The following is a 16,102-nucleotide window of genomic DNA, read 5'->3' on the forward strand; positions in this document are numbered from 1 at the left end:
GGAAGGACCACAAACACGTGGAGGTTAAGGACCATCCTGCTAAAAGATGAAAAGGTCAACCAGGAAATTAAGGAAGAATTAAAAAGATTCATGGAAACTAATGAGGATGAAGATACAACCGTTCAAAATCTTTGGGATGCAGCAAAAGCAGTCCTGAGGGGGACATACATCGCAATACAAGCATCCATTCAAAAACTGGAAAGAACTCAAATTCAAAAGCTCACCTTACAAATAAAGGAACTAGAGAAAAAGCAACAAATAGACCCCACCCCCAGCAGAAGAAGACAGTTAATTAAAATTCGAGCAGAACTCAATGATATCGAGACCAAAAGAACTGTGGAACAGATCAACAGAACCAGGAGTTGGTTCTTTGAAAGAATTAATAAGATAGATAAGCCCCCTCCGCGGAGCCGCCGCCCGAGCCCCTCCGAGCTGCTCCAGGTCCCGCCGAGCGCTGCAGCCCTTAGGGAGCTCGGCGCACTCTCCGGGTCGCAGTTCCTCTGTTACTGTCCCAGGGAGCCCGAGGGCATCCCCGCCTTTCTGGGGATCCTGCTCCAATTCCCCGAGAGGCCTTTCCCCCGGGAAGGTTGGTGCAGCTCCTGCTCCTCCAGGACGGGGCTCTCCTGTCCTGGGGACACTCGCCCCGGCCTCAGCCCGGCTCCTCGGGGCCCCTCCCCCTCGGAGGCCTTTTGTGTCTTTATTCCTTTTCCCCGTCTTCGTACCTCGATAGAAGCGCGAACTCTTCTCACTGTAGCGTTCCAGCTCTTCTCTCTTTAAATCTCAGGCCGAATTCGTAGATTTTCAGGATGATTGGATGGTTTTCTAGGTAATTTGTTGAGGACAAGTGACCTGGAGACCCTGCTCTTCCACCATCTTGCCCCTCCCCCCCCAGTTTATATTTTAAAATCATACTTGAGACAAAGAAGAAATACATAATAAAGATTGACTTTTATTGGAAGAAAAAAGCCAAGCAATCATTTGAAATCATAAATGTCTTTTTGATTCAGATAGAATATACTTTAGAAATATCTTAGTGGTGAAAAAAGAGCTTCTGGCTTATTTGGCTTGCCCCTAGGTGGTGATAAGTATTGCAAAGTAAGAAAGACAAGGCAAAAAGACAAATGTAGGCAGGATACTAAGTTCTTGCAGAAGATTCTGATTTTGATTCTTAGGGATAAATTGACTCAAATTATCTACTGCTTTTCATATTTTTGCTCATATGAACAAGGATAATGCCTTTTTAGAGCATAATGTCTGGATATTTCCCTCACTTTTTTTCCTCTCTGCTTTTAGTCACCCACTAAATCTGGCACAAATACAGATTGAGACAGACACCTATTTTCTGAACTACAATCATTGGCTCACCAAACTTCAATTCTGTTAGAAGTTTATAATAATGATAATGATGATAAAATAATAAAGACTGCTTAGGTGAGACTATGTTAAAAGTTGTTAAATGAGGAATTATGTTGCATATTAAATCCTTTGCTTACAGACATAAGAAGAATCTGTTACATAATTACATATTTTGATTATCACATCACATGTTATACCAGAGTTTCATATTCCTTTGAGGAGATGCATCATTCAGCTAGAAATCCTCTGAGAATGAAGAAACTGATTTCCAACATATGTTCCCAAAACTGAACATCATTTTCTTTTTAACACGAGAAAATTTCTTAGGGAAAACTACAGTATTATTTTGTTGTTGTTTTTGAATTAAGATGCATTTCTATCTTGTATTTTTAACATGGCATGTAGGTTGTGGTTTTTCTCTTAATGATAAGCCTGATATATAATTCATGAGTTTTTAAAAAATTAGGTGCTCAATCACTTACCCATAAATTTAATATCCACTCTGTATAGTCATACAACTGATTGCAAGTCCTGCTCAATCTGAAGAAAAAAGAAACCCAATGTTTTATTAACAAGTATTCCTGCACATTCTGAAAATCAAAATACTTATTTGATGCTCATCATTAAAAAGAAAATACAACAAAATGTTAACTCTATATTTAAAAAGATCAAACTTGGGAACTTCCCGATAAACCCAAAAAAGTCTGTCCGTCAGTGTCAGAACAAGGTTTTCAGGCCATGGATGACTTCTCGGTAGTATAATTTTGAGTATTCTTCCTCCTTTTCCCATTTATTCATTCTTCATGGATTCAAAGTATAGAAAGGGACTCTGGCTGACTTAAATAGAACAGGAATTTATTGATAAGTTACTGAGAGCTCATGGATTTGCTAGGAAGGTGGAGAACCAGGCTCAGGGAAAAAAAAAAAGAGGTGTTTTGCAGCCAGAACCATGGCCCATGACCAGGACTAGGATAAAGCAGGCACCTGCCTTGGGTTCAAAATTTAAGAAGACCCCCAAAACTTAGTAATCAAGACACAAAATATTTTCATAAAATATTTTTAAAAAATCAAAATCAATGAATCATAGCTATAATTCATAATAGAAAATCAAAATTTTAAATAGAGACAAGATGATGATAAAAGATAATAAGAAACAGTATGAGGCACAGAATTGAGGAGGGGTATGTGTACACATGTGTGTGGTTGAGGATGAATCTGATGTGTCTACAGGATATCCAAAGCTGAACACTTTTGATTACAGTTTGGAATGCTCTTCTGGAACTCAAGGTATGGCAGAATTAAAGGTAGGAATTTAAAGATGTTTGTCAAATAGATGTTATTTGACACCATGGGGAAAATAGTGAACTAGAAAAATTCCAAGAAAATGGAAGACTGAATCCTGGAGAATGCTCACATTCATGGGAGGTCAAAGAAGAGAAGCCAGTGGAAGAGAATGAGAAGTCAGACAGGATAACCAGGAAAAAATTCTGTCCTCAATACCAGGAGAGGAGACATTCTCATGATTAAGAGGAGTAGAAGAAAGTAACGGCTCAGTGAAGGTGCAAAAAAATTAAGCAGTCAAAAGCTATCATCTATAAACATTTGTCATATACTGAACACTGTGCAATACATTGTCTCTCTTTTTTTTTAAAGGCTTAAAACATATTTTAATAAGTTGATGCTGCATTACTGCTCCATTTCTCAGAAAACTCCAAATGTATCAGGGACAAATCAAACATGGTAAACCAAAAAAAAAAAAAAAAAAAAAAAAGCACAGCATAACTACCCAAGAGAGGCAAGGCTAAGAGCTACTGTCTGACCTTCAGCATACAGCAACCCTGTTTCCAAGATTGTACTAGGCCTATCAAAAGCTGTGAACAGCATCATAGACATAAAAGGGCCATTCCTGGGTTGTCCTTACCCAGAAAAAAGATGGAGGCAACTTAACACAAGGTTTTTTAAATATACACTAAAATGAAAATCTCTAAGAGAAAGGTCTTTCTTAGGACATGAAGTGGTAATATACTGGATATAACAGAATCATATGTATGTTGTCTGTGACCTCTGTGGACATTTGCCTGAATTCCCACCTGTGAGTGAATGGAATGGGGCTAAGGTCATAGGGGGATGTTTGTTTTTGTGGTGTATGTGGCAGTGTCTGTGGGGTTGGAGGATATAAGAATGAGAAAGCAAAAAGAACAGGATGGACAAGAATGGAATGATCAAGATTAATGGGGCTCTAACTGGATCCATTTTGCCATGGTTCCACCTCCCCCCCCCCCCCCGACCCTCAACAATCACATGAGACTTCAGGAATGCACCACACAGAATCAGTTAGTTAAATGATATACCACACAGAACTGATTTGTTAAATATCGCCCCTCCCTTGCCTTTAGCCTCCAGTAAACTCCCTCAAAGTAGTATAGCCAAGGAAGACCTAACTATTGGGAGGAATCCCTAACACTTTTCCAGGGCAGAATTCTGGCTAGTCCAAAAAGGGTCTGTCCTGCTTTTACGAGTTTTTGGGAAACTAGACATTGAAATTTTTATTAGTATCGGCAACGTTTGTTTGGAGCAAATCCAGCTCCAGGAGCTGCACGGTTGAATGCAGGAGGGGTTCCACCAATTGCCCCAATTCCTTCCATTGTAGCAGCCTGGCCAAAGCGTTCAGTTGTTGGTGGGGTCAATCCCAAGGTTCCATCTGGCATCATAGCGGCAGGTCCTGGAGGAGCTGGGGTACAAGCTGACATTGGAGCAGGGGGCATGGCACCTCTATTGTTTATGCCCATAGCACCTCCCATAGCCATCTGCCCCATCCGTATCTCCTGTTCTCTTGCATCAGGGAATGTTCCCTTGAATCCTTCCTGCTGTCGCCGTATCATTTCTTCCTGTTGCCGCCGCATCTCTTCCTCTGGACACCTGCGCTCCTCCTCTTGCCTGAGCTCCAGTTGCTTTCGTTTTTGCACTTCTTGGTTGTGCAGCTCTTCCATCCTCCTAAGTTTTTCTTGACGCCTCATCAAATGCTGTCTCATTAGCATGACCTGGTGCTCATGGTGAGCAGCCTCCATCTCCATCTCCAGCTTCTCATGAGCTTCCGTGATGTTGCGGTCCACTTGGTCCTGCTGCTGCTTCTCCATCTCAATCAGTGCCTTCCAGCGCATGGCATCCTCATACTCCAAGGAGCCAGGCTGTGCAAATCTGGGTGGCTGCTCTCGCTCTTGTGAAATTGCTGATTCTTTATAACCAGTTTCTCTGGAAGTCCCTCTTCATTATCCAACTGGTCCATGGGCTCCACAGTCACAGGCTGAGGAAATGTGGTTAGCAGGAAGGAGCCTTCACTGCATCTGTCCAGAGCTTTCTGAGCAGCTGGCTTCCCTGAGAATTCAACACTGCCTTTTCCTGAGGGCCTTCCTCGATCATCCACGATGACTACAGCCCTCTCCACCTGGCCAAACACGGAAAAGGCTTCCTCCAGCAATTCATTGGAAACATACTGAGGAAGGTTTCGGACTGTAAGGGATGCACTATGGCAGGCAAAGCGCACGTGCAGCTGCTTTCCACGAAGTGGCATGTTGTCCAATTCTACTTTGGCAATCTCCGCTAAGGTTCGTGTTTCCAAGCGGACAAAGCCAAAGCCCTCATCCTTATGAATGAAGACTTCTCCTGCTTTCCCATATTTCTCAAATAGTTTCCTCATCCCTTCTTCAGTGATATCAGGAGGAAGATTGCCCACAAAGAGCCGGCTATGTTGGGTGAAGGTCTTCTCTCCTGGTTTCCTAAAATTCTTCAGGTCAATAGTCAAGCCTTCATTTTGGCTGCTGGCTTGTTGCCCATTTGCAGGTATTGGTGGCGGTGGTGGCTGCTGCTGTTGCTGCTGGTGGTGCTGCTGGTGGTGATGCTGATGATGCTTCCTTGGAGTATGGTTTTGCTTCTCCAAGTTAAAGGTTTTATTGCTCTGCATTTTTCACCCCGCTACCGACTGTTCTCTCCTCAGAGTAACGGCGATGCTAACATATCTGTCTCTTAATCCTTACATAAATACCATACACTAGGTATTGTTCTCATCTTATATATGAATGAATACCAGTACTTTTTGATGAAATTTATCATTATTTTTGGTATTGTTTTATTAAATCATAACACTTGAGATCTGTATGTGTTTTGTATGGAAGGATTTTGAGAGACAAAGGACTGGCGAAGGTCACACAACAGTAAGTGATGGATGAGTATGGAACTCAGGTCTGTCCAAATGCAAACTCTTGTAGGTACAGCATTTTCTACCAGACTCATAGTTTTCATCTCTCCTTGATTGTCACAATCAACAGTAAGGCTGCATAAATATGTGTTCTGAGGCCCTGGCCCTGAAGATTTCGATTCTGTGGGTCTCCGTAAAAGTCTATTTGACCAGGGTGCCATAAGAGTCACAGCCTCTCTACTGTTCAACAACTTTAAACTACAAAATAAAGGGCTTGGGCCCAATGATAACTAAAGCCAATGATTAGTGATTAATATCCCCGAGATAAGCAGATAGACAGTGACCTAATTAAGTATATGTGTAGTTTTTTAATAAGTGACTGTAATTTCAGTAAAAGAGCTTTCACATTCCTTTGTAGTATGGGCACCATTCAGGTATGTATGTATGTATGTATGTATTTATGAGAAAGAGGAAGCGTGAGCAGGGATAGGGATGGGGATGGGGGAGGGGTGGGAGCAGAGGAAGAAGCAGACTCCCCACTGAACAGAGAGTTGGATGTGAGGCCTGATCCCAGGACCCTGGGACCACAACCTGAGCTGAAGGCAGATGCTTTAGCATCTGAAGCCAGAGGCACCGAGGTACCCCACCATTCAGTTTAATAGTCAGAAAAGTAGTATCACAATGAAATCACAAATATATTATTCTTAAGCCCTTAGAATCTATAAAACATGACCTCTAGCAAATCATTTTATATCATCACTTCAGTATAACACAATGCATGACATCTCCTTTATTATTTAGTCATTTGAGTTATCATTTGCAGCAAATCACCATTTCGCTCATAAAGGAGAGCATCTGCTTCATTAAAGAAGTAAATAAGAGCAAAAAAAATTGACTTGGAAATGAGTTTTCTTTTTAACTCTCTATTAAATGAAGTTCTTATTTAATGTGATAACATTTGGTCTTGATTCTCTTAATGCAGTTCAAAAAGTAGCCTATATACGTAGATCATTTTAATAATGTGCTGCTAGAAAAAAATAATATGCTGCTAGTTTTATTTGGCACTGTGTACAATGTCTTTTTTTAAAATATTTTATTTATTTATTCATGAGAGACAAGAGAGAGAGAGGCAGAGACACAGGCAGAGGGAGAAGCAGGCTCCCTGCAGGTAGCCCAATGTGGGATTTGATCCTGAGACTCCAGGATCACGCCCTGGGCCAAAGGCAGGCACTACACCACTGAGCCACCCAGGGATCCCCTACAATGTCTTACACAGAGTGGATGCTCAGTACTCTTGGATGTTTGTTGAATGACTATAAAACAGAGAAATATGGAAAGTAATATGGTAGCTATTTATATGGTGTTTACAAGATACTGAAGGAACTTGATCTCTGAAAATTATACTTATGAAGTTATAGTCAAGGATAAAATACAAATATTTATAATATTATACTGATATTTTACACTTACTGAAATAAATACAAGGGACCCTAAAATATTTGTATTTTCCTATACATTCTACAGATCCCTATAACTTATTAAATTAAAAGTATTGTAGTATAATATTAGAAGTTATTTATATTAATATTGCCTTGCATGCCAACAAAACAATTTAACAATAGAATTATAAATATAAATTATAAATATTGGCTTCTCTGATGAAATTTTTCATTATCTTTGGGATTGTTTTATTAAATCATAATACTTGAGATCTGTATATGTTTTATATGAAGGAATTTAAAACACTTAGCAAACATTGACTGTTATATACCAGTGACAAATGACCCATATGGTAGTACCCTTAAGCCACCTATACTTGAAACCTTGTAAAACTCAGGCAGCCTCCCCGATTTCAATTACATGCAATATCTTGAATCAAGTATACATTAATTGTTGATCAAGTCTTAAAATAACAGCATATTGGCTATAAGAACTACCATTTATTGAGGGCTTTTTGTCATTCAGGACTTTATATACACCTTAATTCTTACAACAACCACATAAGGTGGGTTTTGTTAATCCTCTTTTCAGAGTCAGAGTTTAATGTTCTGTTCAAACTCACAGAGCTATAAAATGGAGGAGCCAGAGTTTGAACGCACATCTTTTTGACTCCAAAGTCTAGACTGTTAATCACTAAGACCAAAGCATTGATAACTTTATGGTATTCAGTAGGACTGACCCCTTTAGTTGTGAGTGGAGTGATGAGAAACCCAGCCAGTTCTGCTGTCTGATTTGAGGCATCAAACAATGATCTAAGTGGTCTGCATTGTTTTAAATTAGTCCAATGATCTTAATATACTCCACGTATTTTTTTTAATTGGAAGATTTCAATCTATCAATTCTTGGGTCCAACAACAGATGTAATACAAACCAGCCCCAGAAATGATGGTCTCTGAAAAGCCATATATTATAAATAACTTGAAAAGCTTTGCCAGAGTTTTCATAATGAAATAAGGTATTTGCATTATTTTCTTTCAGCTTTTTAAAGATGTCACTTTATTTTCTTTTGGATTGCATAATTACCTTTTTTTCCCTGTCGTCTTTTGTTTTTTAAATTTAAATTCAATTTGCCAACATATAGTATAACGCCCAGTGCTCATCACAATATACACCACATCTTCTTTATCCATTCATCTGTTGAAGGACATCTTGGCTCCTTCCACAGTTTGGCTATTGTGGGCATTGCTGTTATGAACAGTGAGCTGCAGGTGTCCCATCATTTCACTGCATCTGTATCTTTGGGATAAATACTCTGTAGTGCAATTACTGGTCTTATGGTAGCTCTATTTTTAACTTCTTGAGGAACCTCCACACTGTTTTCCAGGTAGGCTGCCCCAGCTTGCATTCCCACCAACAGTGCAAGAAGTTTCCCATATTTTTTCCATATTCTCACCAACACTTTTGTTTCCTATCTTGTTAATTTTAGCCATTCTCACTGGTGTAAAATAGAATCTCAATATAGTTTTGATTTGTATTTCCCTGATGACAAGTGATGTGGAGCATTTTTTCATGTCCTTGTTGGCCATGTGTAGCTCTTCTTTGGAGAAATGTCTGTCCATGTCTTCTGCCCATTTCTAGACTGGATTGTTTGTTTCTTGGGTGTTGAGTTTGATAAGTTCCTTATATATCTTAGATACAAGCCCTTTATCTGGTATGTCATTTGCAAATATCTTCTCCCATTCTGTAGATTGCCTTTTAGTTTGGTTGACTGTTTCCTTTGTTGTTGGGTTGCATAATTTCCCACGAGAAGTGTGGTGTAATCCTTTCCTTTGTTCTTTGGTATATAACTTGTCTTCTATCTTACTGATTTTAAGATATTCTCTTTCTCTCTTCAGCTATTTTATTATTATTTTTTTTCTGCTACAAGTGAGCCAGGACTACTGTCCCATCTCTCCTTGGAGACATCTATCTTTCCTTAGATTTTTAGAGTGTTTACTCTGCAACTTCTGCTCCCTGATGAAGTTAAGAAGTTATGATTTTTTAGATTATCTGATTTATCTTGTTATTAGAATGGGAGGAAACTCTTCTCTACTTTTTATTTATTTATTTATTTTTTTATTTTTATTTTTATTTTTTTAATTTTTTATTTATTTATGATAGGCACACAGTGAGAGAGAGAGGCAGAGACACAGGCAGAGGGAGAAGCAGGCTCCATGCACCGGGAGCCCGATGTGGGATTCGATCCCGGGTCTCCAGGATCGCGCCCTGGGCCAAAGGCAGGCGCCAAACCGCTGCGCCACCCAGGGATCCCCCTCTACTTTTTTTTTAAGATTCTAGCCTGAAGCTGGAAGCCTCTTTGACTTTAGTTTATGACATTTCCCTTTAAGAGAGCTTGAAAGACATCATGGATATTTACCCAAACTTGTGGTTAATTCTTACAGAGAAGAAGGTAGAAAACACAATGACTACCTTCTGAATTAAGTATGATTTTGCTGCAAAGGGACAATGTCTCATCTTCAAGAAAGAAGAGAATAACAAATGCAAAGAGCTGGGACAGCAAAATAAATCCACTTTGTATTTCTACCTTTTGCAGTGCTGGATGGGCCATTAAGCGGAGTTTCTGAGGCCAGAGTTCCAGTTCACTTTTTTTTTTTCTCCCTATTTTCTCTAGAACAAATGCCCAAAATAAATATCACCTCACTCCTAGAAGTGACTGATACTATCTCTGGGCTATTTTCATTCTGAGTAACTCGAGTGGAGATATCTCTGATGATTATCAATGTGATGAACACATTGATAATCATCATATTATAAACTCATCAATTTTTCAAAAACCAATTTAAAGTAATTTTTAATGAAAAATATGTCCTAGATGATTTTTAAAGCCAATTAATTTATTTCAGGGAATTCTGCTTTGCAGAAAAGTAGTATTGGCTTGTTCGGAAAGAGATTGCTTCCAGAAATTCTGGAGTGCTCGCTCTTTGTAAGATCAAAGGGCACACACGGCACTGCTAAACTAACTCAAACAACATGCTATACCTTCCTTTGGAAAATCAAGGCATAGATGCCTTTGCAGATGAAAAGTTTGTTAGAGGAAAGACACATTATCTCATGATTCCAGTTTCAGAAGAAGTGAAATTTATTTCGAATGTATGAAATTAAAGGCAGCCAGTATTTTATTTTTATTTTATTTTATTTTATTTTATTTTATTTTATTTATTTTATTTTATTTTTCTAGCTTTACTAAGATATAGGGGACAAATAAAACTGTAACTTGGTGGAAATCCTTTCACAATATATGAGTATTTTAAATCATAATTTATGGCAAATCTATTGGTTTATGTGACCACTTTACAAAACAATATTGTTATTGCATTATGTGTATAGAACATATATATGTATGTACGGGCCTTATAATTTATGTAATACGTAATACACGATGTAAATGTACTCTCTACTCCAAATGTTTTCTCTGTTATCCATTTATAGTGCAGGATAACTTCTTTATGGGAGATAATTCGTCTTTATGGTGTTTAAATATGGGCTCCCTTTCCAGCTAAGCTACATAAGACTTGTCCAAAGAGAATTTCAACTTGTTTTTAAAAAACAGGAACAAACACAAACACCATGTGTAATGTCCCAGCAAGGAGGTTCCTCAGCAACTCAGTGGTGTTTGGGCTAATATTCTGCCTAATGCAATCTTCATGTTATCAGCCCATCATCAGCTTCTCATCCTTTCAATAATGTAATATAAGTTGCTAAACCCCTAGAGCTGATTGTATCACAAAGGAATTACCCCAGTCCCTTTCTGGGAATTAAATCTACAGACAAAGGGCAGACAGCTGGTCCGCCGGCATCAATTTGACATCGGTTATTTGCTATGTACATTAGTACAATCTGCTGCTAGAATTGTAAACATTCTAGCTGTATTCTCAAGACCCAGTGTTTAAAATATTAACATTCTTCAGTGGGCTTTAAATACTCAATAATAGAGTTAAATTTACAGCAACTGAAGATATAGAAGGAAAACTTAATGAAGCTGGAAAGGCTCTGGATTTTGCAAGGTATGTTTGAGAGCCTTGAAAATCACAGGCACTGAGATGAACCTTGGTAAGACCTGAAAGTGTCATTCATGAGCTCTTAGCGATGCTGTTTCCCACTGCTTAGCTTCTTAAGAACTTTTTCCTTCTGTGAATTATCTTACACTTTGGAAAACTTGATTCCACTTGAAATTGGAATTACAGTAAACAATGTCACTACTTATTCTTGTATTTCCTGGTTGTCTGATATCTATTTGAACAAAAGTCATGTATTAAAGAATTTCTGTGTGGAAAATATAATGCCCAGGGGAAAGTTTTCAGATATAATCAAACCTTATTATATTATTAGAATTCACTAGGTGAAACTCATTTACATGCTTGTGTGCAACTTTGAAAGTAACATTTAAGATACTTTGGCTATTGCCCTGTTGGAGAATGTGAACTTCCGAAATGCTGTCAATTCCGTGCCTTTCCAATGTGCTGCATATAAACCCTTTAATCATTTTTCAGTATTAGTGCTTCCTGAAAATGAAATGTCAAATGGGATTACATATTAAAAGGGATTATATTTGAAATAGCTTTCCCAAATAATACAATTTGATGGTGCCTATGATGTGCCTGGCAGCGAAACAGGAATCTTATTTCAATTGAACTCTATTTAGGCTCTCAAATCAGAACATTCACTTTGACTTTAACACAATAAGTCAAATTGCCCTATTCCTAAAGGCCCAGGACCTGATAGATGCTGGGTGAGCTAAACCAAATCATGTTAAGAGTAATGTATTAATGAAAACAGGAAATTAGACTTACAGTTCTAGAATGAATTTAGATATTCTAGAATAAGTTATCTTCAGATGTGTTAGGCAATGCACATTATTTGTGTTATTGGTAGGCAAAACAAGAAATATTGATAAATGTATAAAGCTAATTAAACTTTTCCTGGGACTGAAAATCTTTTGAAAACTAAGTATATCTATGGCTGATTTTAAGTGCCATATCGAAAGAGGGGCACCGAACATTTCATCTATTCATATTTTGTTATACTTTTACCAGCTCAAATGTGAATATGAAAATATTTTTTTTCTTAAACTGCTGAATTTGATCTGGTATTATTATTTAAAGACATTGCAGAAAAGAAACGCAAATATGCACATCAGTGACAACAAGCTCATGCCAATAATATTGCAGGATTTGTCCCTTCTTTCCCAGAATTCTGTTACTTTGTCTGGTGTATAAGGGATAGTCCTCAATTAGTTGTGCTATGTTTTCTCTTGCTTGGTAAGCATTTTTGGTCAAACAAGGAATGGCAGAGTTCCACAATTAGATCAAAAGATCAATCCTAATGTACCATTTTCTCCTCACCCTCCTGCTGTAATAAAGTGGCTGCAGCTCTCCAGGGGACAACTCAAAATCCTAGGACTGATATTTCTAAATTAGCTGACTCTCTGACCTTGCTGGTAATTGCGTTAGTTTATCAATGTTCAACACAATTTATTACTCTCCAATATGTACCAAAGTGTTTATCTCTCAACACTAACAATATTAAAAAATCTAAACTATCTATTGCAGCAGAAAGTGGCATTCTTTCATTAGGTAAAAACATAAATAAGTGGGATATGTCACATGACCTGCCTTAGCACAGAATAGTTGCAACTCCTGAAGGAGGGTAGCTGGCTTCTTTGATTTGACAGCATCATGTTTGCAAATTCTGGAAGAAGAGGAACCAAGTTGTATTTCCATTTGTGTGTGTATAATACAGGAATGAAGTGGTGCTTTCTGCATTGCTAAAGTAATAGCTTCCGTCTAAGAAAAATAAATGACTTCAAGAAAGCCTTATCAAAGCACTTAAAAGCCATATGGGTACTGATAGCATCTCACTTTGACTTTCAACATGGTACAGTTTGATAGGGAAAGCATTAAGTTCATAGGTCCAATTTTGGGATGAAGACAATCAACAGTATTTATTCATTTGCTACCTTCATTTTATTATACATTATTTAAGTCTTGTGTTTGATGAGGATGGTGAACAAGCTGTGACAAAACTCAGTGTATATTAAATAACTAAAGGTATTGCCATATTGGAGTTTTGCAAAAGCAAATCTGGTTTTAATGTACTATTGATAAGGAAGTTTTGCATGACCTGGCTATTAACGATGTTAGTAACCTGTTCCAGTAGAAGTAAGAGTGATAAAGATCAAGAGGTTCAACTTTAAATAATGGGCTGCGTTTTTTCTACCATACACCTTCCACCTGGAACTGGACTTCCCTCTTCTGTTTCTTCACAGATGACGCAGAAGTTAGGAAGTCTATCTGTCCACTCACCTACCTATTTCCCATGGAACCGAATCCCTGTATTCATTCCTCACTCATAAGGTGTAGGTTTCAAAGGCAGCTTGTATTAGGATAACATTGCTTTGAAGGCTTGCAAAGCATTTGGTGTCTCCTTAAAATCTTAGTGTCTTGAAATTATAGCTCATTATTATTACTATTATGTTATTTTACATTATTAATAATTGTTAGGCTTATGTTCTTTCGAAAGGAGATTTGTTTTAATTTCTCTTGTTCACCAGCAGCTCATTTCAGTGCAAAGGATAAAATTCCTTTGGTAAGGGAAGTTAGATTTGCCTACTTACTGCAGTTTTCTTTAGAGTTTTCCGCAGAACTTTAGAATCCATATTGGATTTTTTTTTGTTTTAATTACATTCAAAAGTCATAGAAATTCTTTTAGTTTTTAAAAATTCTCAACTTCGCTGACATCCCTTTAGTGTTGAGTGCTATTTATGCTGCATTAACATTGCCAGCCCTAATCAGGAAACCCCCAAAGTGTGTCCACCATGTACAATGCTCAAGCTAAACTACCTATACAATCTGCTATGTTTTAGATTCAGACTAAAGACTCACCGAGTACTATAAGAAGCCAAATTCTGTTCTACTCATTGCATTCTTTCTAATCACCTGGAAAGTAGAATAAATAAGTTTTTGTCTATTTGAATATAATTTGACTCGTGCTTTGATTAGCCTCATAGCATTTTGTTTTAAAAAATAATTATATTATTTCATTCAGGTAAAATTGGAGGATAAATAAAAGTTATTTTGGGCAATAAAGATACTGTATTTTATAAAAAAGAAATCTTTATAAAAATGAAAAAAGAATGATGAAGATTTATTGGCTGCCTATTGTTTGACTCTAGTACTTTAAATATGTTACCCACTCTTCTAAAAATATTAATTAAGCATTTAATCTGTGAAGGGAACCGTGCTTACTACAGAGGATATAAGGGTGCATAAGGTAATGTTCCATGCATTCAAGGGAATATAGAGAAATGGGCAACCCCTTCTTATATAAAGATCTACTTGATACAGAAGTGGTGAGTACAGAGTGTTATAGAAACACATAGGGGACTTATCTGGTCCACCTGGATTAGGAAAGGCTATACAAAGTAACCCTAGTGTGGAGGTCTGCCTTCTGTTTAGAAACCTTCCCTTCACTTTCTATCCTCTATCCCTCTTTCCATCCTTCCCTGCCTCCTTCCTTTTTCTCCTTTCTTTTCACTTTTATAGATTTTAAAAAGCTACAAAAGCATTATCTGATTCTTGTAACATATCTAACAATGCAGAGACATATAGAAAGCAAAGGTTAATAATCTCATTTCCACCTTCATGTACTGTCAGGAGGAATGAAAATGGGAATGGCCACTATGGAAAAGAGTATGGGGGTTCCCCTCAAAATTAAAAACAGAAATACCATATGATCCAATATACCATTACTGGGTATTTACCAGAGAAAACTAAAACACTAATTTGAAAAGATATATGCACCCCATTTCCATATTGCAGCATTATTTACAATAACCAAGATATGGAAGTGACCCAAGTGTCCATTTTTTAATAGATAAAGAAGATATATATACATACACACACACATATATATATGGGACTATTACTTAGCCATAAAAAAGGATAAGGATGGGATTTTGCCATTTGGATAACATGAATAGACCTAGAGGATACTCTATTAAGTTAGAGAAAGAAAAATAGCATATTATTTCACTTGCATATGGAATCTAAAAGACAAAATGAACAGACAAAAAAACTCCACCCTAGATTCAGATCTACAGAGAACAAACTGATGGTTGCCAGAGGGGAGGGAGGGTTGGAGAATAAACAAAATAGGTAAAGGGGAGTGGAGGATATAAGCTTCCACTAATGGAATGAATAAGCCATGAGAATAAAAGGTACAGCATAAGGACTACGGTCGATGATAATTGTGATAGTGTTGTATGGTAACAGATGGTAGCTACCCTTGTGGTGAGCATGGTATAACATATAGAGTTGTTGTTTCACTATGTTTACACCTGAAACTAATGTAACATTGTGTGTCAACTATACTCAAATAATAAAAAAATAAGCTCCTTATTATTCCAGATAATGATAATTTTCTGAGGTTAACTAAGAAAAGGTGATATTGTATCTATATACTTTTTTCCAAAAATGGGAAATACATAATACTATACAGATTACTCTATAACTTGCTTTTTCTTTGAAAACTTTATGAGAGCTCATTAAAATATTAGAAGACCCCAATAAAAATTACTAATGTTTTCCTTTTCTTGTTTCTGTCCATTTCTTATATTATCAGTTAGCATTATACCATGTGAATTCCATTGAATGGTAAGTACTTTTCCTGCCCTTCTTCCTCATCTTACCCACCCACCCACACTTCTCTCTGTGCACATACTAGTCAACTTGTTATGCAACCTAATATATGTATTTAAATGCATTAGATTTTTGTTGTTGTAAATTTTATGAAAATTTGATCATAGAAGTAACATAAAACTCTGTAATGGAAAAGTCAAATTCATTCAACTATTTCTCTGTGGGTGGGCAATCCAGTTGCTTTGTAACATTACAAGAGGGGGTGGCAAAAAAGTAGCGTCCCCAAGTCACCTGTCCCCACCAACTTACCTAGATAACTTTCAAATCATCCTGAAAACCTAAGAATTCGGCCTGAGATTTAAAGAGAGAAAAGCTGGAATGCTACAGAGAGAAGAGTTTGCACTTCTAACATGTA

The 16,102-nt window shown here is 37.4% G+C and overlaps 1 protein-coding gene across 1 annotated transcript; it reads right to left on the reverse strand.

The window, feature by feature from the left end:
• Positions 1-3,889: 3,889 nt before the first annotated feature.
• On the reverse strand, positions 3,890-5,317 carry LOC121477086 (non-POU domain-containing octamer-binding protein-like). Its single transcript, XM_041731300.1, is given in 2 exon segments — positions 3,890-4,576; positions 4,579-5,317. Coding segments are annotated over 2 exon segments (1,410 nt in total). The 3' UTR covers positions 3,890-3,905.
• Between the last annotated feature and the right edge of the window lie 10,785 nt (positions 5,318-16,102).

This window comes from Vulpes lagopus, chromosome 16 (genome assembly GCF_018345385.1).
Source record: "Vulpes lagopus strain Blue_001 chromosome 16, ASM1834538v1, whole genome shotgun sequence".
In the NCBI taxonomy this organism is placed as follows: Eukaryota; Metazoa; Chordata; class Mammalia; order Carnivora; family Canidae; genus Vulpes; species Vulpes lagopus.